General features: G+C 41.4%; 1 protein-coding gene and 1 long non-coding RNA gene across 4 annotated transcripts in view; both read left to right on the forward strand.

The window, feature by feature from the left end:
- The window catches only part of cux1b (cut-like homeobox 1b), a 62,442-nt gene extending 51,304 nt beyond the window's left edge, over positions 1-11,138 (forward strand). For 2 of the 3 annotated variants that reach the window (XM_031743975.2, XM_031743976.2), the window contains 2 exons: positions 7-271; positions 666-6,743. In XM_031743975.2, coding sequence (XP_031599835.1) covers positions 7-271; positions 666-1,173 — 773 coding nt within the window. In that variant the 3' untranslated portion in view covers positions 1,174-6,743. Of the gene's footprint in view, positions 1-6; positions 272-665; positions 6,744-6,992; positions 7,197-9,014; positions 9,128-9,234; positions 9,352-9,499; positions 9,584-9,821; positions 9,879-9,967; positions 10,049-10,139; positions 10,205-10,307 lie in introns of those variants that run through there. The other variant, XM_031743977.2, reaches the window with a different exon arrangement.
- A 438-nt stretch (positions 11,139-11,576) lies between these two features.
- Positions 11,577-23,930, forward strand: LOC120432920. Its single transcript, XR_005608198.1, has 4 exons — positions 11,577-11,608; positions 19,996-20,116; positions 23,498-23,682; positions 23,765-23,930. It is a non-coding gene; the product is annotated as an uncharacterized LOC120432920 (long non-coding RNA).
- The last annotated feature ends 1,858 nt before the right edge of the window (positions 23,931-25,788 follow it).

The following is a 25,788-nucleotide window of genomic DNA, read 5'->3' on the forward strand; positions in this document are numbered from 1 at the left end:
GTCCAGCTTACATGAAGAGGCGGCTGAGCTCCTTGAGTGATGGCCATTCTGTGGACGGAGGCTTGGTGGGGTCAGAGTACATGCAGGGCTCCCAGAGCCCAGGGCAGCAGCAGCTGAAGAAGCCCAGGGTGGTGCTGGGCCCTGAGGAGAAGGAGGCTCTGAAAAAGGCTTATCAGCAGAAGCCCTATCCCTCCCCCAAAACCATTGAGGAGCTGGCCTCCCAGCTCAACCTAAAGACCAGTACTGTTATCAACTGGTTTCATAACTACAGGTCAGCATTTAGAAGAAAAAAAGATGCACTCGTGCTAAATTCTTTCTGTTGCTCTTCATTTATTAGCTGCTCTCTGATGGATTTGATATAGTTTACATGAAGTTAACACGATAAGGATCTCATGTCGTTGTGAATAGTACCTCTGTTCAAATTCCTCATTTTATTGAAATACATTAGTGGGTTTGTCTTGACTTTATCTGCGGATAAATGAATTGTCTAAATCTTTGTGTATGACTCTGCCAGATCACATTGTGTTTTTGTTGCACTGTTAGTGAAAAGTCGTAAGCTGTTCCCTGTTCATCGAAAATATTTTGACAGTGGTAGAGTGTATTGTATTCCACAAATTGAATTTCAGGATTTAAGTAGCGTGACTGAACTCATGTTTCCCTCTTAGGTCACGTATCCGGCGAGAGCTCTTCATAGAGGAGATCCAGGCAGCTGGAGGGGTAGGGCCTGGCAGTGAAGCGGGATCGCCTTCCCTCCGTGGGTCCAAATCAGGAGAAGGGGACAGCTGCGATGGGACGGAATCTGAGGGCACAGTGGAGACACGCCAATCTCTGGGCATTGGCCTGGAGGATCACAGAGGAGCATGCAAAGACCACGACATGGAGGCTGAGTCTGAGGCAGGGGGCTCTAATAATTCCCCTGCCCAGTTAGACTGCACCGCCACAGGCTTGGCCGGGCCGGGCTCCAGTGGTGGGCAGGGTGGACTGGGGCTTTTCAGCCTCACAGAGGCATCCTCCAGTAGCTCTGCCTCTAGTACTAACATCCCAGCCTCTGGCCCTGCCAGGAACCCCAGGGACAACAATCTGCGCAAGAAGAAAGCAGCCAATCTCAATAACATCATCCACAGGCTGGAGAAGGCTGCCAGCAAAGAGGATCCCTCAGAGTGGGAGTTCTAGCTCCCCCCTGATCATCCTTCATCCTTCTCGTCTCATAACCTCACGACCTCTAACCTTGGACCCCTCCTGCTCTGTTCCAGTTGGAGAGTGGACACAGCCAAAGTCAAGCTCAGCAGCCATTTTTATTACATAGAAGCTTTCCAAAAAGAGGAAAGAAATAAAGAGTGGTTGGCAAAACCCTTAAAAAGAAGATTTACTGAATACGTAGAAGAACAAAATAAGAGAACTTAATTGTTTCTCCTGTTTTTTTGTTTTTGTTTTTAAAAACTGCGTTTTGTTTTTGTACTGAGAAAAGCACTTAGCCGTCCTGCTGGCCTCTGGCCCTGCTGTACCTCCCCCTATCACCAGCCACTGGTGCACCAGACTGGTTAGTCCTGAGCTGGGGTCTGACCCACAGCTGGGGTTGAAACCTGGACTCAGTAACACAGGCAAGGCCTGACACAGCAGCTGTCACAGTGATAGACACTGATAGATGATAGATAGAGACAGGAACTCTCTTACAAGAACTCTCACTTTCTTAAAGGAGATTTTTTTCCGCTCTTCTTCTCACCTCCCAAGTGTCCACAAACCTCCCCTCACTCAGTGAGATGCCTCATTTTTCACACTGTAGAGTGACTGTTACAAACCCTTTGCCTTTTTCACTCACTGCGTGTGTGTGCGTGTGTTTGTATGTTAGGGGTTGTGTCAGTGTGCACCTGTGTGTGCGTGTGCGAGAGTGTGTACACACCCAGAAAAAAGAGAAAAAAAGAAATGGTGTGTATGTGTATTCTCTTCTCAATGGCAGCATGTTTTCATTTTTTTAATCTCACTCCTACACTCTTAAGAGGGTAGTTGAAGGCCTGCTGGCTGAGCTGCCATGGTTACTGGTGTAAGAACGATGAACTTTGACCTGTTGTGTCCCATATCCTATCCTGCTGACAGCCATGTGATGGCCAGAAGGATGTGTAATTCCTCACAAAATACACACACTCATCTGAAGAGGAAGGAAGGAAGGAAGGAACCCTCTTTTTGCCTCCTTAAACCCTTCTTTTTTAGGATGAAGGATGATCTGTGTTTTTTCTTTGTTTTGTTTTGTTTTTAAATATTGCAATTTGGTTGCCAATAAGAGATTGCACAGTCTATTGACTCTAAAGAGTACAAAAATAGGGAATTTTAGGAAGCATTTTTAATTAGTACAAAATAAGAACAGAAAAGACAAGAGTAACAAGTTACTGTTTAAAAAAAAAAAAAGAAGAAACAAACAAACAACAACCTTAGAATGGAATAATGTTGCATTGTTGACATACAATACAATGAATTCACGTAGTACTGTAGCTGTCTGACATGGTGATACTATACGTGTCTCTCGTTGTTTTCGGTTGTGCACGTCACAACTTTGCCCAGCACTGGACCTGCTGGGTGGGTGTGTTTGTGTGCGTGTGTGCGTGTGTGTGTGTGTGTGTGTGCGTGTGTGTCCGCACCACCGACAAAATTTTCTCTGTTCACAAACACACATCTTTTTATAGGCCAAATCAGGAAGAGTGTGTGTACGTGTGTGTCTGTGTGCATTTGTTATTTGCCTGCATGTAAGTCGGGGTTGAGGTCAGTTCACTCAGAATTGGACCGATCTATCGATCGATCGATCGATCGATTTGTCAATAATGAAATTCTTGACTGAAAATGGGTAATTTTTTTTTTTTTTTTTTTTTAAGCAAATGAATTGCAGCGTGCAGAAACTTCTGCTGGTGAATTTGCCCCAACCCTGGTGTGAGTAGTTACCACTCTCCTCCAGTCTCTCCTGTATCCAGGGATGTAAGTCTTTTTTGCATTGAATTCTACTGTATACACTACAAATTATAAGGCATATCACCTCCTCCCTGTCCCACACAAGCCCTCAGTGCCTGTCAGCCCACTGCCTCCCCTTTGTTTGTGTGTGTGCGTGAAAGTTTGCGTGGATGCATGTGCACGCATGCCCGTCAATACATGCGTGTGCACAAAGCGTGCGTGAGTGTTCAGTGTTTCCAATGAGTGGGGTCATATTTCGTATCTTGCACACACTACTAGTGCACAACTGACACCCTTCTTTAAGCTGTTTGATGCGTTACCATTACATTAATCTTCTCACAAAGTAGTGTAATACTATGATTTACTGTAGCTTGGTTTTATTGCTATTTTGCATTTATAGTTTGGTTTTTATTCCGCTTATTTATAGGTGCTGTATTTTTCATTTAATGTCTTATCATTTGAGTTGTCTATTTTTTAAGGGATTATACTGTTCCTGAGGGCAAGTAACATTTTTATTAGACGTATAGACTGCCGGCAGTATTGGTTAATATTTACAAAGATGTACTAGTTCTCATTTGTTTGTATATTCATGAATCCTAAAGTTTAGTGTCATTTCAATAGCTTTTGAAAGATGTGTTTTGCTACAGTTCATGCTCCCGTAAGCATAAAAAGCTCTTACCACAACTGTTATGCTCACACACACACACACACACACAAAAAGAAACTGCTAGCTAGAGAATCAAAGGACATATCAAGATCAGTGAATATATGATAGCATATCTGTTTTCCTGTTTTCTATCCTCCAATAATGTTTTTCTTTTTTTTCTTTTCCTGGGCAAGCCCAACACTACCGCTCGGCAGGGCACGCAGCTTTCTTTAGATGTAGACTTTGCCCACTCATTAATCACATTAACTTAATTAACTGGTCCAAATTATACACTTTGTCAAATAGGTCAAGTGAAATTACCTAAACATACGAACGCGTGTTAACTTGAAAGAGGTCATATCTGCCAAATTGAGATTAGAGAAGTGTACCAGCTAGCAGGTGTGCTACGCCAGATCGAGCAGAGATAGCCAGCCTATGATTATGCAGAATTTCTATTGCAGTTAGTAACGAAGCACTTATTAGGATCTTTGTAAGACTTACCTAGGACAGGGTCTGTAAACACTACAACAAGAGTACGATCCCGGGATCCTGGGAAGTGTATGCCTTTTTAAAAAAAAAAAAAAAAAGTGGTTGTAAACCAAGCACAGATGCTTATCCACATCGCAACACTAAAAACAACAAAAAAAAAAAGAATCATAAGATAGCTGTACCCATGTTTTCTATGTGATTAAACTGAGTTTCTGTCCAGCCAACCCTTATTTCAAACTACAGATGACTGTGTGACAGGCGGGCCGTCGTCCTGTGCAGGTGTAGATATCATGAGTAACAAACGTGTCGGTTTCTTTTCAGAAATCCCAACTTTTTTATAGCCTCTCCCTTTCCCCTCAGCGTACACACGAGAAAAGGCGGCAGCCTGTCAAAAGTTTAAATCGGACTTTCTAACGCGTCTGTTAGTTGTTAAAAAATAATCGCCCAAACGTCGGCTCTCCCTGCCGTCGACTGATGTGAGACATCTGTCCTCTGCTGCGCGCTGAATAGTGATACTGCCTTCTGTTGGGACCGCTTGGACTGGACAGCCACGGTGTGTTTGTTTTATGGTGATGAATAGCTACTGTAAAGTATGAGCACTTAACCCATCAGTAATTTTTTTTTTTTGGAAATAGCCTGATCCATCCGCTCACCCGAACCGTGTGAGATCATCAGATTTGTGCCTTTAACTGCCAAGCAGGGCACCAAACTAGTGATGTCATTAGATGTAGAGGATTCCACCCGATTCGTTTGTGATGCATCTCGCGTCCTGACCTGAAACTTGTTTCTCACGGTACTTTAAACTCGACTTCCCTCAGCTCTCCGGAGAGGGTTGTATATAATTGCTGGGAGTGCAGTGAAACAGGAGAAAACAAACTAATTTTGTTTGTTTGTTTGTTTGTTATTTTTTTCCCCACAATGCATTACTTATGTTGTACATAAACTGACTAGCAGCGAAAAAGGCCAGAGCATTGAATGAAGGAGGAAGCATGCAGAAACGGCATACACTGTAATAACACTGAATTTATTCATAGGGCATTTTTTGTATTTTTCTGTTTGTGTCAGGTTTGCTGTGACATTGATAAACGGCACTACAGGTATTGATAATGACGCGTGCCAATTCTGATGGTTATTTGGAGAAAAAAAAAGAGAGAGACGTGTAAATACGGTCGATGGAGTAGCTATTGATTCACTATTGTCACGGTATGCTTTTGTTTTGAAGGCAGGAGGAGAGAAGGGACGATTCAGGACTTTTCCATGATCCACAGATATTTTTCTACAAATTTAAATCAGATGATTCTATACACTGTTGAATAACATTGTAAAGGTGTAACAGATGCTGTATATCATATCATGTTTTCTGAAGTCGTAAAGCTTTACTGTATGATCTGTTGAAGTAGTGGTTGTTCATTTGACATGTTTTTAGTTGTAATGGAAGCCCGAACAGCAGCACTGGTCACCATATTCAGGAGAAAAAAAGAAGAAAAAAAAATAAGAGAGAGAGAGAGAGACCTCAGATGTTTTTTGTAATACTTTTAAAATATATCTTATGAAGTGGGTTTTTGTAAGGAAACACTTTCTGAATCAGCGGTGCTGTATGCATAGCACACTCAGTAATACATACACACATAATACAGCACAATACACTCATGTTTTAAATCCTCCCTCCCTCCCTTACCCCTCTTTTAACTTTACTCACATGGCTTTTGTTATTGATTTAAGTCTTAAAACCATTTCCCCGTCGTCTTTCACGCTTAAGCGCAAACGTTTTTTTAACACCTCGGAGATCGGCTCCGGGATACAAAACATTTCGTTCAGTACAAGACTTAAGATTTAAACAAAAAAAGAAAAGAAAAAAAAAAGAGGAAGCAAAAAGCCAAATAGTGACGTTAGTTATCCTCTTCTGTTGGAAAAAGGTCGCTGACTTTTAAAAATTTTTAATTTTTTACCCCTGTACATTGCTAGTGTCGTCGCTTCAGTTCACCCATAGCTTAAACCACAGTGTAGTCTGACAACCAAAATGACCTGGGGAGATCTTCACCCACCCACCCCCAACCCCCTCCCCGTCTACCCCCACCCTAACCTCTTCCCTCCCCTTTTGGAAAGCTTTAAGATGCTTGTTGAGGCTTTAGCAAGTTCAGAGTATTGTTCTTTGTTTTTTTTTCTTTGTTTAAAGTGATTTTTTTTCCTCCCCCAACATGTCATCAACAACGTGGAAGTAATAATTCACATAACTTCTCCCACTGCTTATTTTTTAATGAGTGTGTGCGTGCGCGTACGTGTGTGTTGTAGTACAAAAGGATGCATGACTGTAAAGGGATGGTCAAGATGTTTTTTGAAAGTCGTTTCCTCCCCCCCTCCCTCCTTCCCCGTCCCCCTCCGCACTTCCGTCACTCCTGAGATGCTTTTTAACTCCTTCACGATCTCCCTCCCTTTGGTTTGTTTTTCCTCATGTATCATTGTTTCTTTATCTTTCTATTTACTAAACGTATCATGTTGTTTGTTCTCAGCACTGTAAAACAGTCCCTTCTACAACATTGAAAAGCAATATCACTGTATGAAATGTTCACAATGTATTTGTTATGATTGACATTTGATTCATCATCATTATTATTCACATGCACCCTAGGTGTGATAATTGAAGTAAATCTCTTTTATACAAATACTAAAAGTGTGCTGTGGCTGTTTTTCTGTTCCGCGTTCACTCTGTAAAAGAAGTATTCTCAGAGAAAGAGATCAGTTAAGCTTGTTAGAAACAAAGAAAAGGGCTTTCAGAGATGTTTTGGACTGCTTCTGCCTTTTTTCAGCAGCTACAGGTGAGTTATGTTTGGATATGTTTTATTATTAATTTTTAAAACAAATCTACAATTGGGAGGTTTTTTGAATCAGAGATGGTCTTAAAGTTGTCGTCTTTCTTCAGGACGTTACTCTGAGCTGCAGGTGGAGTTTGCAGCCGCGGTGCGTACCAGCGCCGAGCAGAAGGAGCTGATCCTGAAGCTGGAGCACGACCTGAGCACCGTCCAAGCCATGTCCTCCCTGCCGCGCCCCGATGCAGACGGGTCAGAGGTCAGCAACATGGGCAACATCCCCGAGCCGATCAAAGAGGCCTCTGCGACCTTTATCGGTAGGTCGCCGGGATGAAATGGAAAGTTGATGATGTTTGGTCATGTGTGTTTTTTATTTGGGTCCCTCACGTCATCCCAAAAAGAAATGTCACCTTTAGCCATAAAGTGGCCCCGCAGCTTAATTTATGATCAAAATGGTGACAATACCAAACTGTTTAGAGATTGTTGGAAAGGACAAGGATTTAAAAAAAAAAAAAAAAAAAAAAAAATTTGCAATAAAAAAATATTGCAAATGTTTTGTGCAGAAATGCTCAAAATAAAGATGTCTGCAGTGCATTAGGCATGAGTCACTGTGAAACAACTTTACTATTTACCATAAAATCAAAAAAACACAGAGCTTAACACATTTATTAGACCATTAAAAACCCCAATAAATATAGAGATTGTAGAAATTGTCAGAAACTTGTTTAAAACTAAAACTGAGATGACTTATTTGGCAAACAACAGACTGAATTCATGGTTTTATAGCCAAATAGGACTTTCTGAGAAATAGGCAAATAAATGACTGCAATTTGGCATCTAAATTAAATAATGATAATAATAATGATAATATCTGGTTTACAGTTGGGGTTTGTTTTTTTTTCATCTTTTTTGTAAAACTAATTTGAAAATTGAAACGATTGGAAATTAAATTAAATTTATGGAGGAAAAAAACAGTTTTAGCATTGAAAATATTATTTAGATTAACCATAAAAATCATGAAACATAAAAAATGATTTTGGTAATTACAGTACAGTTAATATAGGCCAGCAGTGGCATAAACCTTAGATTGAATGGTGGTCTAATAATGTAATCGCTCTACATATATTTCCAGGGTTATTTGCAGCCAAGGAGCTTTTCTTAATCCTCACAACACCTGTGTAATAAAACTGTAATAAGCTGTAGTAGAAGAAGGCTGACATGCACGCTACTAAACACTTAAAAATATCACAACGTAACATAAATATGTGGTTGAGTCCTTAAAAGTCAAACCGAAAGCTGTGCACATTTTTCATGCGTGTGAATGAACCGCATGTCTGATGATACAACAGCTGTCTGCCTGAAAACGCAGCTCACGGTAGACGAAATGTGGAAGTGCGTAACAATTACAGCCACCCGAGAAAAAAAAACACTTAATGTTTCCTGTTTGCAAATTTCGCAGCCAGCAGGCACTTTCGCCTTTTTATGACACCTTTACACTTATTTTTCAAACACATTTTAATGCTAATGTTACCTCTGCTTTCATTAACGCACAGATAAAGCAAAGGATGGAGAGATAATATTCAATGTTCAGTGTTATTGGAGTCAATTATCACATTTCAAAACCATGAGCAGAGCGGAGAAAAAGGGAAGAAGACTCCAAATTAAGAAAAGAGTCGTTACAGATCACTGATGGTAAATCTGCATTCACATGCCTGTTGGCGCTGGCTCATCTGTTGCCTTAAATTTCTATTCTACGTGTCAAAAAATGACAAATTATTAGTTTAATGTTTTTCCCTTCTAAGCCTACCACTGGCACGCCTCTTAAACTGAATTATTCGCCCAGCTTTGATACTGAAGTCTGTCTTTAGCACAGCTTCTCTAATTGAAGTCAGATAAATGTGCTGAAGGATGCTCCGCAGGGGGTTTGTCTGTTTTTTGGATTCTCACCTGATTAGAGGCGTTCAAGTGCTTCCTTTCTTTCGTGTGCCAGTTAAAACCCAAGGGTCTGGTGAGTTGAGCGCTGTCTATCTTATTTATCGCATCAAATAAACCTCGCTCGCCTCTGTCTGATCTGAAACGTATCCATGCAAATAGAGGAAATGATTCCCGGCATGTAAGTGCTGCTTTATCTGCAGGTTCAGGTGTGAGCGCCCAGCCTGAGCTTCCTCAGGGCCAGATGGACTCGCTGCTCTCCATCATCTCCAGCCAAAGGGAGAGGTTCCGCTCTCGCAACCAGGAGCTGGAAGCTGTGAGTCACACACACACACGCGCGCGCACGCGCACACACATATATTCATGTGTCTCTTTCCCTGGAGGACTAATTCCTCTTCCCTTTGTTCCCTCTGATGTCTGTAGGAGAGTCACTCCATGCAGCAGACCATGCAGGCCCTGCAGAATGAACTGGACAGCCTGAGAGCGGACAACATCAAACTCTATGAGAAAATCAAATTTCTGCAGAGCTACCCAGGCAGAGTATGTCTGAGAGATTCTTTGTTTCTGATGTCCAGTTTGGTTTGCTGGCACAAAATAAACCCAGTTTGGGTGTTTCAGTGGCTGATGAATGCTTAGTGGTTCATTTGGATCGGTCTCCCCTCCCTCTTGTGTTTACTCCCTGCTGCAGGCTGGAGGCAGCGACGACACCGTGATGCGTTACTCCTCCCAGTACGAGGAAAGACTGGATCCGTTTGCTTCCTTCAGCAAGAGGGTGAAAGTCACACACTTGAGATCAAATAAAAATGTTAAACGCTGTCATTTCTTAGAGGGGTTTCTTTATGTTTTATGGGATAGTGATAATAAATAATCATTATAAACACATAGTGAAAAAGAACATGGATTAATATTCCACAAACAGTTGTTTTATCATAAAAGAAATCAACTCTAGATTTTATATTCACACGTGCTGCCGGGAGATGTCGTCATAGTTCTGTGTGATGTGTTTTCAGGAGCGTCAGCGCCGATACCTCAGCCTCAGCCCCTGGGATAAAGCAACTCTGGGCCTGGTAAGAATCTGAATCAAACATCAGACACGCGTCTTCTGTGTGTCCGTGTGAACTTCTCATCTCACGCTCCGGTTGTTTGTGTCTCTCAGGGACGTGTGATTCTCTCCAACAAGATGGCCAGGACCATTGCTTTCTTCTACACTCTGTTCCTGCACTGCTTGGTCTTCTTGGTAGGTTTGCTTTCAGTGCTGCGTGGCCTCCTCCGGTACATCTGCAGCTTCAGAGGAACAGGACTCACCTGTCACCTGTGATTATTTTCAGGTGCTGTATAAGACCGCTTGGAGCGAGAGCATTGGCAGAGACTGCTCAGCTTTCTGTGCGAAAAAGTGAGTGTGCCTCCTGCAGCTGACTCAGAAGCTCGTCACATAATGCAGCAGATAAATGCGAGATTTTATTTGATCCTTACGAGTGCTTCGCTGTTTCTCTCAGATACGCTGACCACCTCCACCGTTTCCATGAGAACGACCCAAACCTTTAAGCCGACCCACGGTGACATCATAACATGGCATCGGTGACATCAACACTGAGCAGCATGCATGTTCCTTAGAGAAGTTTACCTTTATGAAAGCTCCTTTATTCTTCCTGCAGTAGCTAATTTCACCACTAGGGGGCAGTTTAGGGCTGTGAACTGTAAATTAAAGGGTTGCTTGATTACTTGATGATTGATAAGTTGCGGGTGATATACAAAACCATAATCTGATGTTTATTAGATAACACAATACTGAAAATGAATCATTAACAGTATATATGAGACATGTGCCGCTTTAAAGCAGGTTTAATGAAGTTTTTTTACCTTTCTGGAGGGACCACGATACTCCTTATGATTCTTTTTTGGTTTGTTTCTTGGTTTAAACTGGTTGGAACTGAAGATGTAAGTTTAGTTTAAGACATTAACATTAAGTTTGATTGGTGGGTTTACTGTAAAAGCACAGCTTTGTTTTGAAGTTATATGGAGGGATTTTTGAGCAAATCCTGGTAGTGGAACAACACATAGAGTAGTTAAGATTCTTTTTTCATTCCGTTTGCTCTATTTAGAATAATTAATGGGAATAATAAGTGATTGGTAAGTACTAGTTTTAATGGTTTGTTACTGTTGTTTATTATTAGGAGACAGTTTTCTCCTCGGCTGAGTGATGCAGTAATAGACTAAAGGTTACTGAGTCTGTGATCCTAATATTCAAAGTCATTGTGCATGTTTACCTGCTTTCTTCTCCCTTTCTGTCATTGCACATCTATTACAATAAAGACTATGCAGCAGTTTCTTTTGTAGTCTCATTTTATCTTCATCTTGTGGTGCGTGTGATGGCTGAAGATAATATACATACAAATCAATTAGAGCTGGGCGATAAAACGATAACGATATGTATTGCGAAATAACTTTTTCTCGATAGAAAAATTAAACTATTGCGATAGACCTCATCTCTCTTGTCCTCTAAAAAAAAAAAAAAAAAAAAAAAAAGAACAGCCAATCCAAATTAAGTAGCGCAGAGCCGAACCAATCACAGCCGCAGCGTCACGTCACATGACTTGTTACGTACAGCACAAGCGCCAAGGCGCACATGTGTATTTGTTTTTGCAGCCGGGCCGCCCAGGTAATGAAGGAAATGAGTTTGCCGACTAGAGAAAAATCAACCGAGGCGTGAGCGAAGGTTACGAAAAAAAACAGATGATGGTTCCAATGCTGGAGAGATTGTCAAACGGAAGGGCCACAGAAGTTCCGTAGTGTGAAGGTATTTCGCTATTTCAAGTCTGACAAAAACAGAGTAGCGCGCACTGTAAATTGTGCGAAAGCAAGTCTGGATATACAATAAAGCGGTGCATGCTCAATCTCTGACTGAAAGCGCTAATTCGTCATTCGGCTTTTGTCAGACTAAAGTAACTGTTAAAACTGTTTGAAAAGCTAAGCTATACAACAAGGAGAGATTGATGCTACGTCCACACGTAGCCGGGTATTTTTGAAAACGCAGAGATTTTTCTATGCGTTTGCACCTTTAAATCCACACGAAAGCGGCGTTTTCAGTCACTGGCGGAGATTTCTAAAAACGCCTGCCAGGGTGGATATTTTCGAAAACTCCGTTTTTGCATTTACGTGTGGACAAGAAAAACGGAGAAAACGCAGCGTCAAAGGTGTGCGCCTTTTTTGACGTCACACTGTGCGCCACGTTATTGTTTCGGTGAAATGAATTTCTACAATACTGTTACTGTTAATTGTACTCTCTGCAGTGTTTAAATGCTTACATATACACACACAGTTACTGTCCCTCCACACATACGACTCGGTTCTGTTTCTATGCCCCATCTTTGTTTACTATTTCCTACCGAGGCTTCTAGACTTCTGATTGGCCAACATTTCTACACGGTTAGGAATATATCGCCACCTGTTGCTTTGGCATGTTCCTAGCAGCGTTTTCCTTCATTTCTGCGTTTACGTGTGGACGGGATTATTTTTAAACGAAAACGGAAAATCTCCGTTTTCAAAAAACCCCGATGTGCGTGTGGGACGTAGCCTGAGAATTTCCTTTTAGTTCTCAGTTTATTTGATATTGACAAAAGTTAGTCAATTTTGTCTGTTCTTCTGTAAAACGACCTAAGATTTATTTTTAGAATTAAAATTTTGTTTCTAAGTGGAATTGACAATTTAGTGGTCTGTTTTGTTTGTTCTATTTTGAAACTTAAAGCGCTTTAGCGGCTGCCTTTTTGTGTAGTTTACAATATTTGCCTTTATCTGAAACTGAAGTCTCATGTTCCTTAAGTACATCTACCCTGTTGAACTTATTATGGGAAATAAATATTTTAATTAAAACAAGCTGCTAATTATTTCACATTTTACTTGTGAGCAACGGCACATTTAAATCTTACAAATATAGTTATTTGGCTTATATCGTGATATATATCGTTATCGCCTGAAATGAAAAAAAACATATCGTGATATGAAAAAATCTTATATCGCCCAGCTCTAAAATCAATTCAGTTTTATTTATATAACCTTAAATTGCATTAACAGTTGCCTGCTTTATGTTGTAGGGTAAAGACTCTATTATAATCCAGAGAAAGGAGAGGTGGGACAGTGGGAAGAAAAAACTGCCTTTTGACAGGAAGAAACCTCTGGCTAATTGCCCTCTGGTTACGCAGCAAGTTCGGATCTAGATTTTCCACAGAACTCAAAATCAAGCTTAAGTTTTCTTATGTGCCGTGTAATACTGACTTGTATGGTGGTTTTCTTCCTTAGAAGTAATAGTTTTTATAATTTTCCCTGCTTTGTCTGGGTGATGGCAAGAGGGGTAAAAACTGTTGGCTGTCTTGTAGTGTAGACCTGCAGTGCTCTATAAAAGGGAGACATTGGAGCAGGTAGTGCCTTCAAACTCAAGACAGTGGGCAGGTGGACGCGTTCCTGCAGACTTGCCTGTCAGCTGTCTGTCTCTGTCTACTTTGGAGTTTGATCCTGACCAGAGTGTGATGGATGTGCTCAGTCGGAGCTGCGTAGACTCGTATCTGCAGCTCCCAAGACAGGATGAACTTCCTGAGCAGGCTGTACTTTCTCTAATGTGTCAATGTTCTCTCACTATCTGTTGCACTAGATAGGAGTATAGTTTATTTTTGCTCCAGTCCCAAATGCATTGTGTCTACTGTAGCTGGACACAACCCAGAAGAGAATCAAATACCAGCAGAAAATTGTTCCACTGCCAAAAACAACAGTGTCCAGATCTCTCTTAGGATTTTTTTTGAGTGTAAAGATAAGTAAATGTATTCTAAAGCAGAAATGAACAAGCTTAGGCCTGACACTGATCATTTCCTTGGTATTAAAAGGACTAACACTGTATCTTAGATGTAACTATATTCACCTACCTACCACCTTGGGGTGGCTGTAGCGCATCAACTAATCTGAAGGTTGGTGTTTCGATTCCTGCCTGCTCCAGTCTGCATGCCCAAATTATCCCTAAGCAACATACTGAACCCTGAGTTGTAATTTCAAGGTAATTACACTCTCAGTGGTGGGCAGCAGTATAACGTGCTACCAAAACAGCACATCAGTAACATAGGGATCTTTTTTATGAGTTAATGGAGGTTAAAAAAAAAAGAAAGCACTCTTGGGTTTGTGTAACAGCTGCACCACGATGAAGAAAAAAAAAGAGTAACCGTCTAAATAAAGACGGGGAATGAATTCACAGATCAGTGATTCGACCCTCAGCGGTCCCTCTGAAGTCTGCCTACATCTTAGCATGACTGAATTAACCTGCATTATTCATGAGAGGCAATTCTTAAAGAGCACCACAGCTCACTGCCATTAAAGACAAACAAGGCTGGGAGACTCAGACGTGCACTTCCTCCTCCACCACTCCGGCCTCTATCTTAAGCCCCATTTTGCTTATCAATCAGAGCAGGCTCCAGGGCTATCTCGGCACAATTATGGCTTCATTCTGCCCCCCAGAGCACCATTCACCTTTGACCTCAATCTTTTTTCACATCCCCTCTCCTCTCACGCGTCCCCATCACACTTTCTCCTACATCTCTCATCTCAGCGTCTCCAGCTGCCCATCGTCAGCAGCATAAATATTAACATCCTCCATCTGTGGAATTACAAAGGTCTTAAGTAAGCCTAATGGCCCGATGTTATTTTTATTGCAGTGGACAGGCCGCCTCACTTGGACCGGTCCTTTCATTAATGACAGCGCACTGATGCCTCGGCATTTCATTTATTTATTTATTTTTTGCCTTGTCATGTTTGTTTTGAGGCTGTTCGAAAGTGCATATGAAAGAAGAGGACAGCGGATCATCTAATCCTTTTGCTTTCCATCCTGTGTTCAGCAGAGGGCAGTAATGTTATGTTCTTTTATCAATATGAATTATTTAGCTGACTCTTCTGACTGTAGCCTTGCTTGTCTGCCTGCAGCTTCCCTGATTTCGGTTTCCTGTTAATGAAACGGTGTTCTCCACCTCTGTCTTTGATGGCACGACATAGATCTGATGCTGTGTTTTCTTTCTTTTTTTAATTAGCTAGCAAAATGTTTTGGATTACTATGTTAAAGTTTCATGCTTCCAATATGTGAAGATCAAAGTGACAGCTTCAAATGTCTTGCTGACCAGCCAATTAGGGTCATTATCGAGGATACAAGCTTTTTTTTTCTGATTTCAGATCTTAGATAGAAATTCTTTTAATGGGATTTTTGTTTGGCTCCATAATGTGGGTGTTTACACTTTCACCTAACAAGCAAAAGATCCCCAAAGGAGACACAAATCCCCTTTGGGGTTGCATCAGGAAGGGCATCTGATGCAAAGATCTGCCAAATCAAACATCTGACGCTACCTGCTGTAGTGAATAACAGAACAACTGGAAAGCAGCTACAATAAAAATTCAACCCATAATTTTTCTCATTAGCAGACCTGAGACTCGAACAAAAACACCACAGAAAACTGTATTACCTGTTTTTAAGTAAGATTTAGACTACAACGTCATCCGCTAATTGGAAGGTTCGTGGTTCGATCCCTGGCTGCTCCAGTCTGGATGCCAAATATCCTCAGGCAAGATATTACACATGAATGAATTAACGGTCTTATGTTAAAAAAAGCATAGAAAAAAGTGCTGGCGTGAATGGGTGAATAAGTTGTATAAAGTACTTTGAGTGCTCATAGTAGAAAAAATTATATAACCTCACTATATCTTCAGGGAATTTACAAAAACCCCAAGAGCTACATCTCAGGCTACGTCCACACTAATGCGTTTGAAAACACATCGTTTTCTCTCCGTTTTGGCCTCCCGTCCACACCGAGACGGCGTTTTCGCTCAGGGAAAACGCATACATTTGAAAACGGTGCTTTCGCGTCGCAGTGTGGACAGCAAAACGGAGACTTTCGAAAACAATGAAACATTTTAGTCATGTGATGCAGTCATGTGACCAGTTAAACCAAGATAGCGGAGGGCATTACACAGCAGTTGTTTTGTTTGCGCTCAATTTTGACAGCCCTATTAAAGATTAATATCAGTCTGTACATGCTCCAGATAGCTTTTCTTCAAATTCTTTAGTTCATAATCGCTTTTGCAACTTTGTACTTTTGTGTTACCCGCAGCAACAACTCAGCCTCCATTTAAAAAAACTCTGAGCTTTTCCTCGACATTTTGCTGCGACGTTTCAAAGAGCTGGAAAGTAAATGTCTTGCGTTTCACGCATGCGCAACACTGGAATGCAAGCGTTTTCGGCCGTTTCAATGTGGACGCACAACTCTGTGAAAACGACTAAAAACGATAGTGTGGACGTAGCCTCCACAGGCCTCAGTTAGCATGTTAAATGTTAATGCTAAAGACATTACAGTTACAAAAAGATTGAACCAAGTACAACTTGTTTGGAGGGGTGACGAAGAGACTCTTCTCTCAAAAAGAACATGGCAGCATGGGTGAGGTTTACAGATTTTAATCTGAATTAAACAAAAGAGTCCTGGAACAATGTCCTTTGTACCAAAAAGATCGAAGTAGTTATGCTATTAGCTATTTTTGTGCTGATATGCACAAACATCTCATACCAGATGTCAAGCACGGTGGTGGAGGGCTGATGATTTTGACTTGTTTTGCAGGCACAACACCTGAGTCTGACAGTGAACTCTTGTGTATTTTAACTGTCCGGCAGCTAAAGCTTGGACCGTAAAGGTGTCACACAAGACAATGATCCCAAGCACACTGTGCACACAGTGGAATGGCCAAAGTCCAGACCTCAGCCGAATGAAATGCCGTGTTGAGACCTTAAGAGAGCTGTGTGTAAATAAATGCCTGCAAAGCTCAATGGACTAAAGCAATGCTGTAAATAAGAATGTGCCAGAATTTCTGATAAAATCACACAGGAAACAATTACTTCAAGTCATTGCTGCTAAAGGTGGTTCTGCAAGCTAGTGAATGAGGGGCATGTACTTTGTTTTTCACAGACTGGAGACTATAATCCACGTAATTCAACTACAACTGTTATGTAAAAAAGTGAACACCTGAATCTAAAGACGTTCACTTTGTGCTCACTTTTCAGTCAGTTTCTAAGTTGAACTCACACATTTAAACATCAGCTCCTCACGCGTGCTCAAACTGACTCTGCACCTCCTCCAGGTTTTGGGGCCTTAGGGCTTAAATTCTTTGACATTGTGTCCTAAATGAATGAAGAGTTTTCAGTGGAGCCTGCAGGCTGCAGCTCAGTGCCTATGAATCCTGCTTCAGCTTGGCAGGTAAGACCTCTTTTTTTTTCTTCCCCAGACATCGCTCCCATTCAGAGGCATCATCTTCATTCATTTCTCTGCGGCTGTGAAAATCTCATTCAGAGCTTTCATTGAACTAACACACCATTCAGGATTTTTCTCCTTTGTGTCACTAAGTAGCTCAGACCATAAACTGCTGCAGAGGACTGTTGCATGGATACAGAGAGTGTGTGGGAGTGTGTGTGTGTCTGTGTTGCTAAAGGAGTTTGGTGCCTATATGTGTGCCGGGGAGGTCTCATTCATTTTATTTCAACCTCTCGTAATCCCCTTCGGAAATCTCTCAGTCCCATTCCTCTTTTTCCTTCTTTAGCCTGTCTGCATGAAGTCAGTTTACCACCAACCCCCACCCCTCTAAATCACCCTCACCCCCTATCCCTTCCACCCCCCTGTGGGTGTTGCTATGGAAACAGGCCTCCTCTGTCAGGTGGCTCCATGCCTAACGCTCCCCAGCGCTCTGATTTGCTCTGACATCGTCTGGCTGAATCACTCTGACACGTGATCCTCAATCAGCCAGTCCAGATGCTGAATATGGAGCTGGTCTCTCTTGTGACACCCCCCCACTGTGTGTGTGCCCCACCTCCAGTCTTCTCCCCACCCTCTCATCAGAGGAAGTTATGGGTGGGTGAGGTTCATGTTAATTCACAGACAAAAGATATAATTGTAGAGTCTTTACTAAGAAATAAAATGACTGATTTGTTCAAACTACATAATCTGTGGCTTCATTTAAATAGATTAACTTTAATATTGTGCTTTGACCCTCTTTATCAGTTCAGCAGACACTGTTTCTTATCACATTCAGCTCATTACTTTTCATTTTTCTCTCTTTTATAACCTTCAAAATAGTAAATGTTTGATTTTTGTGTCGCTGTTAATCAGATCAGCCTCTCCTTTTGTTGATCTAAACCACTTCTCAACAGTTTGGAGCAAGCTGAAAGAAAGAAATCTGAACTGATTTATGTTTTTTACCGGTTTTGTATTTTCAGCATCCATCGCTCCTTGTGTTCCCGTGGCACTAAATGCTAGTTTATTATGTTAAAGTGCTAAGCTGTTCAGAGCATTCTTATTCTAAGAAAAGGACGCTATTAAACGCAAGAATAAGCAAGAACAAAAAAGGAAATGGAAAAAAAAAGTTTTCAAATAAATGTGTGGATTGCTCCTGTCACAGAACAGTGGAAACTGGCTATAACTGGAACAGAAGGAGAAGTGGGAGCCCCCCACCCGTGCACAACTGCGACTGCAGTTTGAGAAACCACACGGATCCTCAGCTGGCAGCTTCATTAGGCGGTTCAAACAAGATTGTGCAGTTAGTTGGAGTGAGTGGTAAACACTGTTGTGTGACATGAAATTTTGTAAAAATTAGTTTTCTATAGTGAGGTCAAGAATGCTTGACATGACACTTTGTTGAGACTACAACCAAATTCACCTGAATGGACAGATTTGTTGCTTCTTCAATCAACAACTTCCAACTATGCCAACAAAATTAATTAGACTTTTAACTTTGATGACACAAGTGCGCAGCAGTGATGGTTGCTGAAAATGGGCTTATAGGTATTGATAAAACTAATTAGTGATGAATATTTCTATTCATCATTATGAAAAACAAGATTGTTTTAAATAAATTTCATCTTTATTAAGTAAAAACAAATCAAAAATAAAACTTTGAAGTCATTTGGGACCCATATGTTTAAAAGCATGAACTATTTCTTTATTTGGTGCAGTAACAATGAAAAGGGTCAATATGCACTGACCAGTTCATTGGCTCGTTAATGCAGATATCTGATCAGGCAATCAGAAGGCAGCAACTCAATGCATTTAGGCATGCAGACACAGTCAGAACAATCTGCTGCAGCTCAAACTGAGAATCGGGATGGAGAAGAAAGAGATTTAAGGGACTTTGCAAAAAACCAGCCCAAGAATGATCTGAAAAAGAGAAAATATCAGAGGTCAGAGAAGAAGGACCAGGCTGCTTCAAGCCAATAGGAAGGCAACAGTGATCCAAATAACCACTCGTACCAACCAAGGTGTGCAGAAGAGCCTACACTGAGCCTTGAAGTAGATCTGTTACAGCAGCAGAAGGTCACACTGGATGCCACTGCTGTCATGCTAAAAACAGAAAACTGAGGCTACAGTCTACACTTATCAAAATTTGGCCATAAAAGATTGGAAAATGTTGCCTGGTCTGATGACACTCAATTTCTGCTGAAAAACTCAAAAGCTAGGTTCAGAACTAAAATCATGGATCGATCCTGCTTTCTATCACTGATTCAGGCTAGTGGTGTAATGGTGTAGGGAATCCTTTTGGCACATTTTGGGTCCTTTAGTATCAACGAGCATAATTTAATCGCTACAGCCTATCTGAGTATTGTTGCTGACCATGTCCTCCTTTTATGACCACAGTGTACCCAGCTTCTGATGGCTGCATCCTGCAGGAAAACACACCATGTCACAAAACTCAAATCATCTTAAGCAATAATTATCTGAAATAATCAATAATTTTCTGTTTTACCAATAAAAAAAGTCCATCAGAACACAACCTCCCACATTAATGAAGTTCAGCTATCCCATATAAGAAGACAAGAAAAGAAAGCCGTCAAAAATACTGTAAAGTATCAAAAGGAAGCCCCTTATCATGAGGAACTTTGTGTGTGTTCTGTGATTAGATACATTCATACTGCTGTGAGAGCAGCATTATAGTGTTTTAGCTGGTTCAACATTGTCTCTGTGAGCCACACCTGTGCAAAACTATATTTAAGCACAGTGTTTGGGTAAACACGCCTGCTTTCCACCTCTGTTGTTTCCACCAGAAAGTTTATTGGCAGACACTTTCCAGCACATGACTAACTGACGCGCTTCCCTTCCTGTTGTTGTTTCCTCGTGTTGTTTACAGTGTCATCGATGGTGTGGTTTACTGTGCTATCTTGGGCTGAGCTCCAGAGTGGCTGGGATGACATCATTGCACACATCATGCATCACCTCCTGCCAGCTCAGCAGGAGAGATGCAAAGTCAGGTACAGGGTGACACTGAAAACACACATGCACACATGCGTGCACACACATACACACACACACACAGACACAGCAACGCTTTACTCAGCAGGTCGTCTGAGGATCAGCGTTGCTAATTTCTTGGCGCCCCTGTGAAAGTGTTTTAAGTGAAAGTTGGTGTGAATCAGACTTGACACTTGTGACTCTGCGTGACGAAGTCCAACACCAGCCTGTAACCCAACGGGAAAACAAGAAATAAAGATCTTGTCTTTATTAAACAGAGGCTGAATTATTTCCTCCAGTTTGTGAACACGAGTCATTTCTCAAAAGCACTTCAGAAGCGAGGCTGGAGTATCAAACAGGCAACTTTCCATCTGTACCGCACACTCAAGGGCCCCCAGAAAAGAGTAAAGGTCACTCTTGTGAGTATTCATATTCCACTTTCATCAAATTTGAGAGACATAAAAGAGACATCTTAAAGAATAATGGACTGACTTTTAGTGGCTGGTGCTCGGATGAACAGATTAAATGGACCCAGGGGTCTAAAAGCTCCGTGGAGCCCATCTGAATAGGAGCAAAAAAAAAGCAAACTAATAGCAGCGTTCTTGTTTTCGCTCTTTTGGTGTGATTTTTAAAAAACTGTAGTGTCATTTCAGATGTTTTGTGTCTGTCTGTTGGTTGTTTGAGTATTTCTGGGATCATCTGACAAACCAAATAAGCTTCTGAACCTGTTTCTGATAAATTGATTGGTAAAGGAAACAAGGTCATCTTTATGCTTTATCCCAGTTTTTAATAACAATTTAAAGAAAGAAAGAAACAAGGAAAGAGATTTATCAGTATTGACCTAAATGAAATGATGACATCACTAAAAATATACAGGAAATATTGTCAGTTTTAGTTTTATTACTGAATGTTTCACGTGGCTTTGGTGGGTTTGTTTGTTAAGAATTGGGACTGGATGACTTCAAAAAGTGATGTATTTATAGACTCTGACAAATACCTTACCTTACCTCAGTTTTAGTTTTACCTTACCAGAAAACTAACACTGAATATCAAATCCACTCTGAAAACTAACTGGAACTGTGTAATTGTAGCCTCAGTTTCCCATTCTTAGCTGAGGAGCACCCAGTGGGGTCTTGTGCTGCTGTAGCCCACCTGCTTCGAGGTTCCAGAGCCTTCAGTTATGCTCTTGTGCACACCTTGGTTGTAAAAACTGACTATTTAAGTTTAAGTTGCCTTGTTATCAGCTCAAAGCAGTTTGGCTTTTCTCCCGAGACCTCTGACATCAACAAAGTGCTGCTCTGGGTATTTTCTCTTTTTCAATGATTCTCTGTAAACTCACGAAATATTTGTGCAGGAAAGTCCCAGCAGATCAGCAGACCAGCATATTGGGGGCCAACAACCATGTCACATTCAAAACCATTTAAACCACATTTTTTCCTCTTCCTGATACTCAGTTTGAACTTCAGCAGATTATCTTGACCATGTCTACATGTATAAAAGCCCTGAACTGCAGCCACGTGATTGGCTAATTACATATTTGTGTTAATGGAGCAGTTGAACAGGTGTACATAATAAATTGTCTGGTAAGTGGATGACACAGTGGAACTCAAACTACCTTCCTGGGTGGTATTTAATAGTATACTGATACTGTAATGTCTTAACTTTCTCTGTTATTTCAGAGCAGTGTTGAAGTGAAAGCACTAATCTGTAACCCCCCTGCAACGTATCAGGTGTAAGGGGTCGGTCAATTTATTTTGTTTTTGTTTCCCATTTTATTGTCTTAAAACCTCGTTTATAGCTTTAGAAATGTACACACAGACTGCACGTTCATATTTTTTTAGTGCATTCGACTGAAAAGTATTTCTTCTTCAAAGTCAGGACATTTTGTGTGCACCTCAGTAGCCTGTTTTTGGTCAGGCGAGAGTGAGGAGCAGTTTCTTATTAAAGCCCGCTGACACATTGATCCTTCAACAGCCCCCAGGAGACCAATCCTCATCTCAACCACTTTAGATGCTTTCACAGGAAATCAACTCAAAAGCATCTTCTTTTTCCCCTCCTTTCTGGTCTTCCAGCTCTCTACCACCCGTGTCTCACCCATCTGAAGTCTAAATATGGTATCTACAGTGTTCTGATCAATGACGCCCACTGAGGAGGCCGTGCTGTTTGTGTGCACAGTAACGTTACGGGTCCTCTGCCATCGAGCTGTGCAGTATGTGAGCACAAAGGACAAAAGGGAAAGCGGTGACCTTTTGTGGCACAATGAGAGGAATTAAAAAGGAACAATGTGATAGTAATTTGGAGGCATTGAGACACTGACGGAACAGGACTAGAACAGATGTGATGTGGCATAGCCAGGGAGGAAGCTGGGGATGAGCATTAGGCTAAAGCGGCCACTGCCCCCTCGAGGCCTCTGTCGATTCATCCTTCCGGCAGGAAGTGTTTAAGGATCAATAAGAAGCGAGGGTCTCCGGAGAGAGACAAAGAGAGAGCCTTCGTGCAGCCCAGGTCTCTTTTTGTTTCATTAAGCGGCTCCTCGCCCTGTTCTGGGCTTGAATTGAGAATAACGAGCTTAAAGGTTTCTGTCTCCATTTCTTCATCACTGCTAATGAAAACAGCAGTGAGAGGCTGCTCCTCGCATGGCCATCCAAACCAAAAGGTTTCTTATCTGTCATTTTTAACACTTTTTAAAACTTTTTAACTACTACACAATATCATTAGATTAAAAGTATCTCATTCACACTCTCAGAAGTTGAGTCATTTTCCTCTAAAATGTGTTTATTTAGTTTTGTTGTCACGTCCTCCATTCATCTTTTGAAGCAGGAAGGTTTCTCAGCATTCAGCTCACCTTAGTCTTACACTATATACTGCATTTATAATAGCAGCTTACATAAATGACGCCTATAGTTTCATAAAAACTGTGGTTCTGCATGCAGTTTACACTTTTATGTGTGCAGTTACACACCAGCTGAATCAGTGACAGTCATGTTAGCCACTGCACTGCAACTTAAATTATTTCATCTAATTATTGTAGGTGAAGGAATCAAATGTTCCTTAAACTCGTCTTTGATTAATGAAACATTGTTCTTGCTCCGTATGATTTAAACACAAAAGCAGTTAGTTAGTAGTTATCAGAAACTAAAATCATGTGTGAAGTTGTGTATCTGTACATGTGTAACAAACACAGACTGTAAATAAAAAACGGTCATACTCTAGCGCTCATAACCACCCACCGGTTTGTAGACCCACAGCCTGAAGCCTCAGGCTTACTTTTATTGCAACTACCATCTTGGGTTTTGTGTGAAAAGTGTCCATATTTGCAAAGGAGGGTGGACTGCTACTACAGTACTGTGAAAAAGTATTTTTGTCATGGTCCGGGGTGTGTGGCTGGAATTTTCCATCAGGCTCCTGAGTCTACCTGGTATCCACCCCTGGGCAGGGCTGCCTCCTCCTACAGTTCCACACACCTGGAGCTGATTGCAGGCAATCAAACCAGAGTGAACCTCCGGATCTCAGGTCAGCCATTCCACACCAGCTCACTCAGGATTCACGTCACCCCTCTCTCATCACTCACTTCCTCCACCTGCAAGTAAGTGAAGTTATATAATATACTCACCATCTTCAGAGCTCCTCTCCACTCCTTCCCTAACTCTGTTGTCCTCTCTCCTTAGTCTGTCTGCTTAACTGACCCCTCCAGTCTGCATCTCTGGCCCAATTCCCCCTCTCTAGATCCACATCCACTTAGCCACGTTAACTAGGCCTCGCCACGTCAAGTTCTGTGTTTTTGTTGCCTTTTGTCCTTGTCATGCTTTCAAGTTTAACTAATAAACATTGTGAAACGTCCTGTCTCTCTTCTGGGTTCCTGCCCCTGAGTCCAGTTTTAGTACCGACCTTTCAGTCTTCTGACAATTTTTCCCTTCCTGGTAGCTTGTTTTTTGGATATTTATCACATTAATGTACATGAATCCTTCAACATGGCATATTTAAGGGATTTAAGGAAATATTTTTTAAAAATTGCTTTACATGCAAAGGATCCTCATTTCAAAGCAGAGCAGGAGCGACAAACCCAGCCTCAGGGGCTTACAAGCTAATGTACTCCTAGTGCTGGTCCCAAGCCCAGATAGATGGAAGGGCAAAAAAATCTGTGCCAAACCAAACATGCAGATCGATCCGCTATGGCAACCCCTCGGGAAATAAAGGAGCAGCTCAAGGTAGCTTACTTCATACTGTATTAAATAAAAAGACATTACATATATAAGACATTTTTATAGTGAAATAAAAGCCAAATTTTTCCAAATGTGAAGTCATAAGAACCAGGTGTTATGGTAATTCTGTGCAGTCTGAGACGTTGACACAAAACATCTAAATTCATATGATTTCTTGGGGCCATATTCATCAGACACCAAGTCTCTGGCCTGGTTTTAGTACTTTACAAAGACTTGTAAATCGTTGAAGCCATAAAACTGGCACCCTTTAAATCACCATGCTTTTCTTTAATCATTTGTCTATACTGCTAATCATTACACCGATCACTTAGAGCTGCTTAGCGGCTGAGAAAAGAGCTCAAAATACAAGATCACATCGTGACTGCTCTGACTTGAAGCAGGTGTAGAGGAAACACTGAGATTAAATACTGACCTTTCAAATCAGCTCATCCACTCCCACTCCCACCTGTCTGTGGCCTGACCAGGTCATTATTTTAGTCCTTAACCCCCCACCAGATTCAATCCTCTCAGGGAGGATTATCATGAAGCTAAACTCTGTGTGCCCCCCCACTGAGACGTAAACATCACAGAGCCACGTGAAAAGCCAAATTTGGCCCAAACAACATTTATGTAATAAAGGACAAACTGACTTTATTTGTTTAACCTTGCATGTTTGAAACGCAGCTCAAAGAGCTTTACCAACTGGAAAAGATATTGCCCTTGAAGACAAACCCCCTTAAAGAAAAACTAAACCCCCCATCACCTGAGGATTTTATTTCAGATGTTGCGGACATGACCTGTTTGCTTTCTTCAGCCAAGTGATGGAAGAAAAGATCATCTGAAAATACTTCTGTTACTTGCACAGAGGGAAATGTCATTTCCCATTTTGTCTGTAGTTTTCTGTCACTTCCCTGAAGTATGAGCCTAATCCCTAACCCCACATAGGATGTACTCTGGATTATAGTTCTTACTGTGCAGTGAGAAGGGTGAGCAGGAGGAAGAGAATTACGAAACTATGAACATGTTTTCATATTTTTATGGACAGATTTAATTGTTTTGGATTGAAGGTGTTAATTTGTGGCACATCAGATCCTAGCTTTCCTTCCTTCGTTATGTTTTGGATCCCTGATAATCGTGTTAGATGTTCACATTACAGACCTCATTTGCTTTCGTGCTGATGTGACCTCGTGATCACCTCTCAAGTGATAAAAGTATTCAGTATCAGTTTAATCACCAGCTCTGACAACACAAAGCAAACAGAAGAGTAAAATTAGATGTTTGACACGCTGTCCTGGAACCCCTGGTGAGCTGCGCCAGTGCTGTTTTGGGGTTTCTGGTTTAAAGGGCAACACGAGGAAGAGGTGGGACTCCTTTAAGACGCCCACACTGTCCTCCACTCCTGTGAATCTGGGTCTGTGGTCAGCTGATGTGTTTATATGCCTGTGTCTGTGCACGCTCTGAAGAATGGATCAAATATCCTGTTTTTCAAA

Source organism: Oreochromis aureus, linkage group 14 (genome assembly GCF_013358895.1).
Source record: "Oreochromis aureus strain Israel breed Guangdong linkage group 14, ZZ_aureus, whole genome shotgun sequence".
Lineage (NCBI taxonomy): Eukaryota > Metazoa > Chordata > Actinopteri > Cichliformes > Cichlidae > Oreochromis > Oreochromis aureus.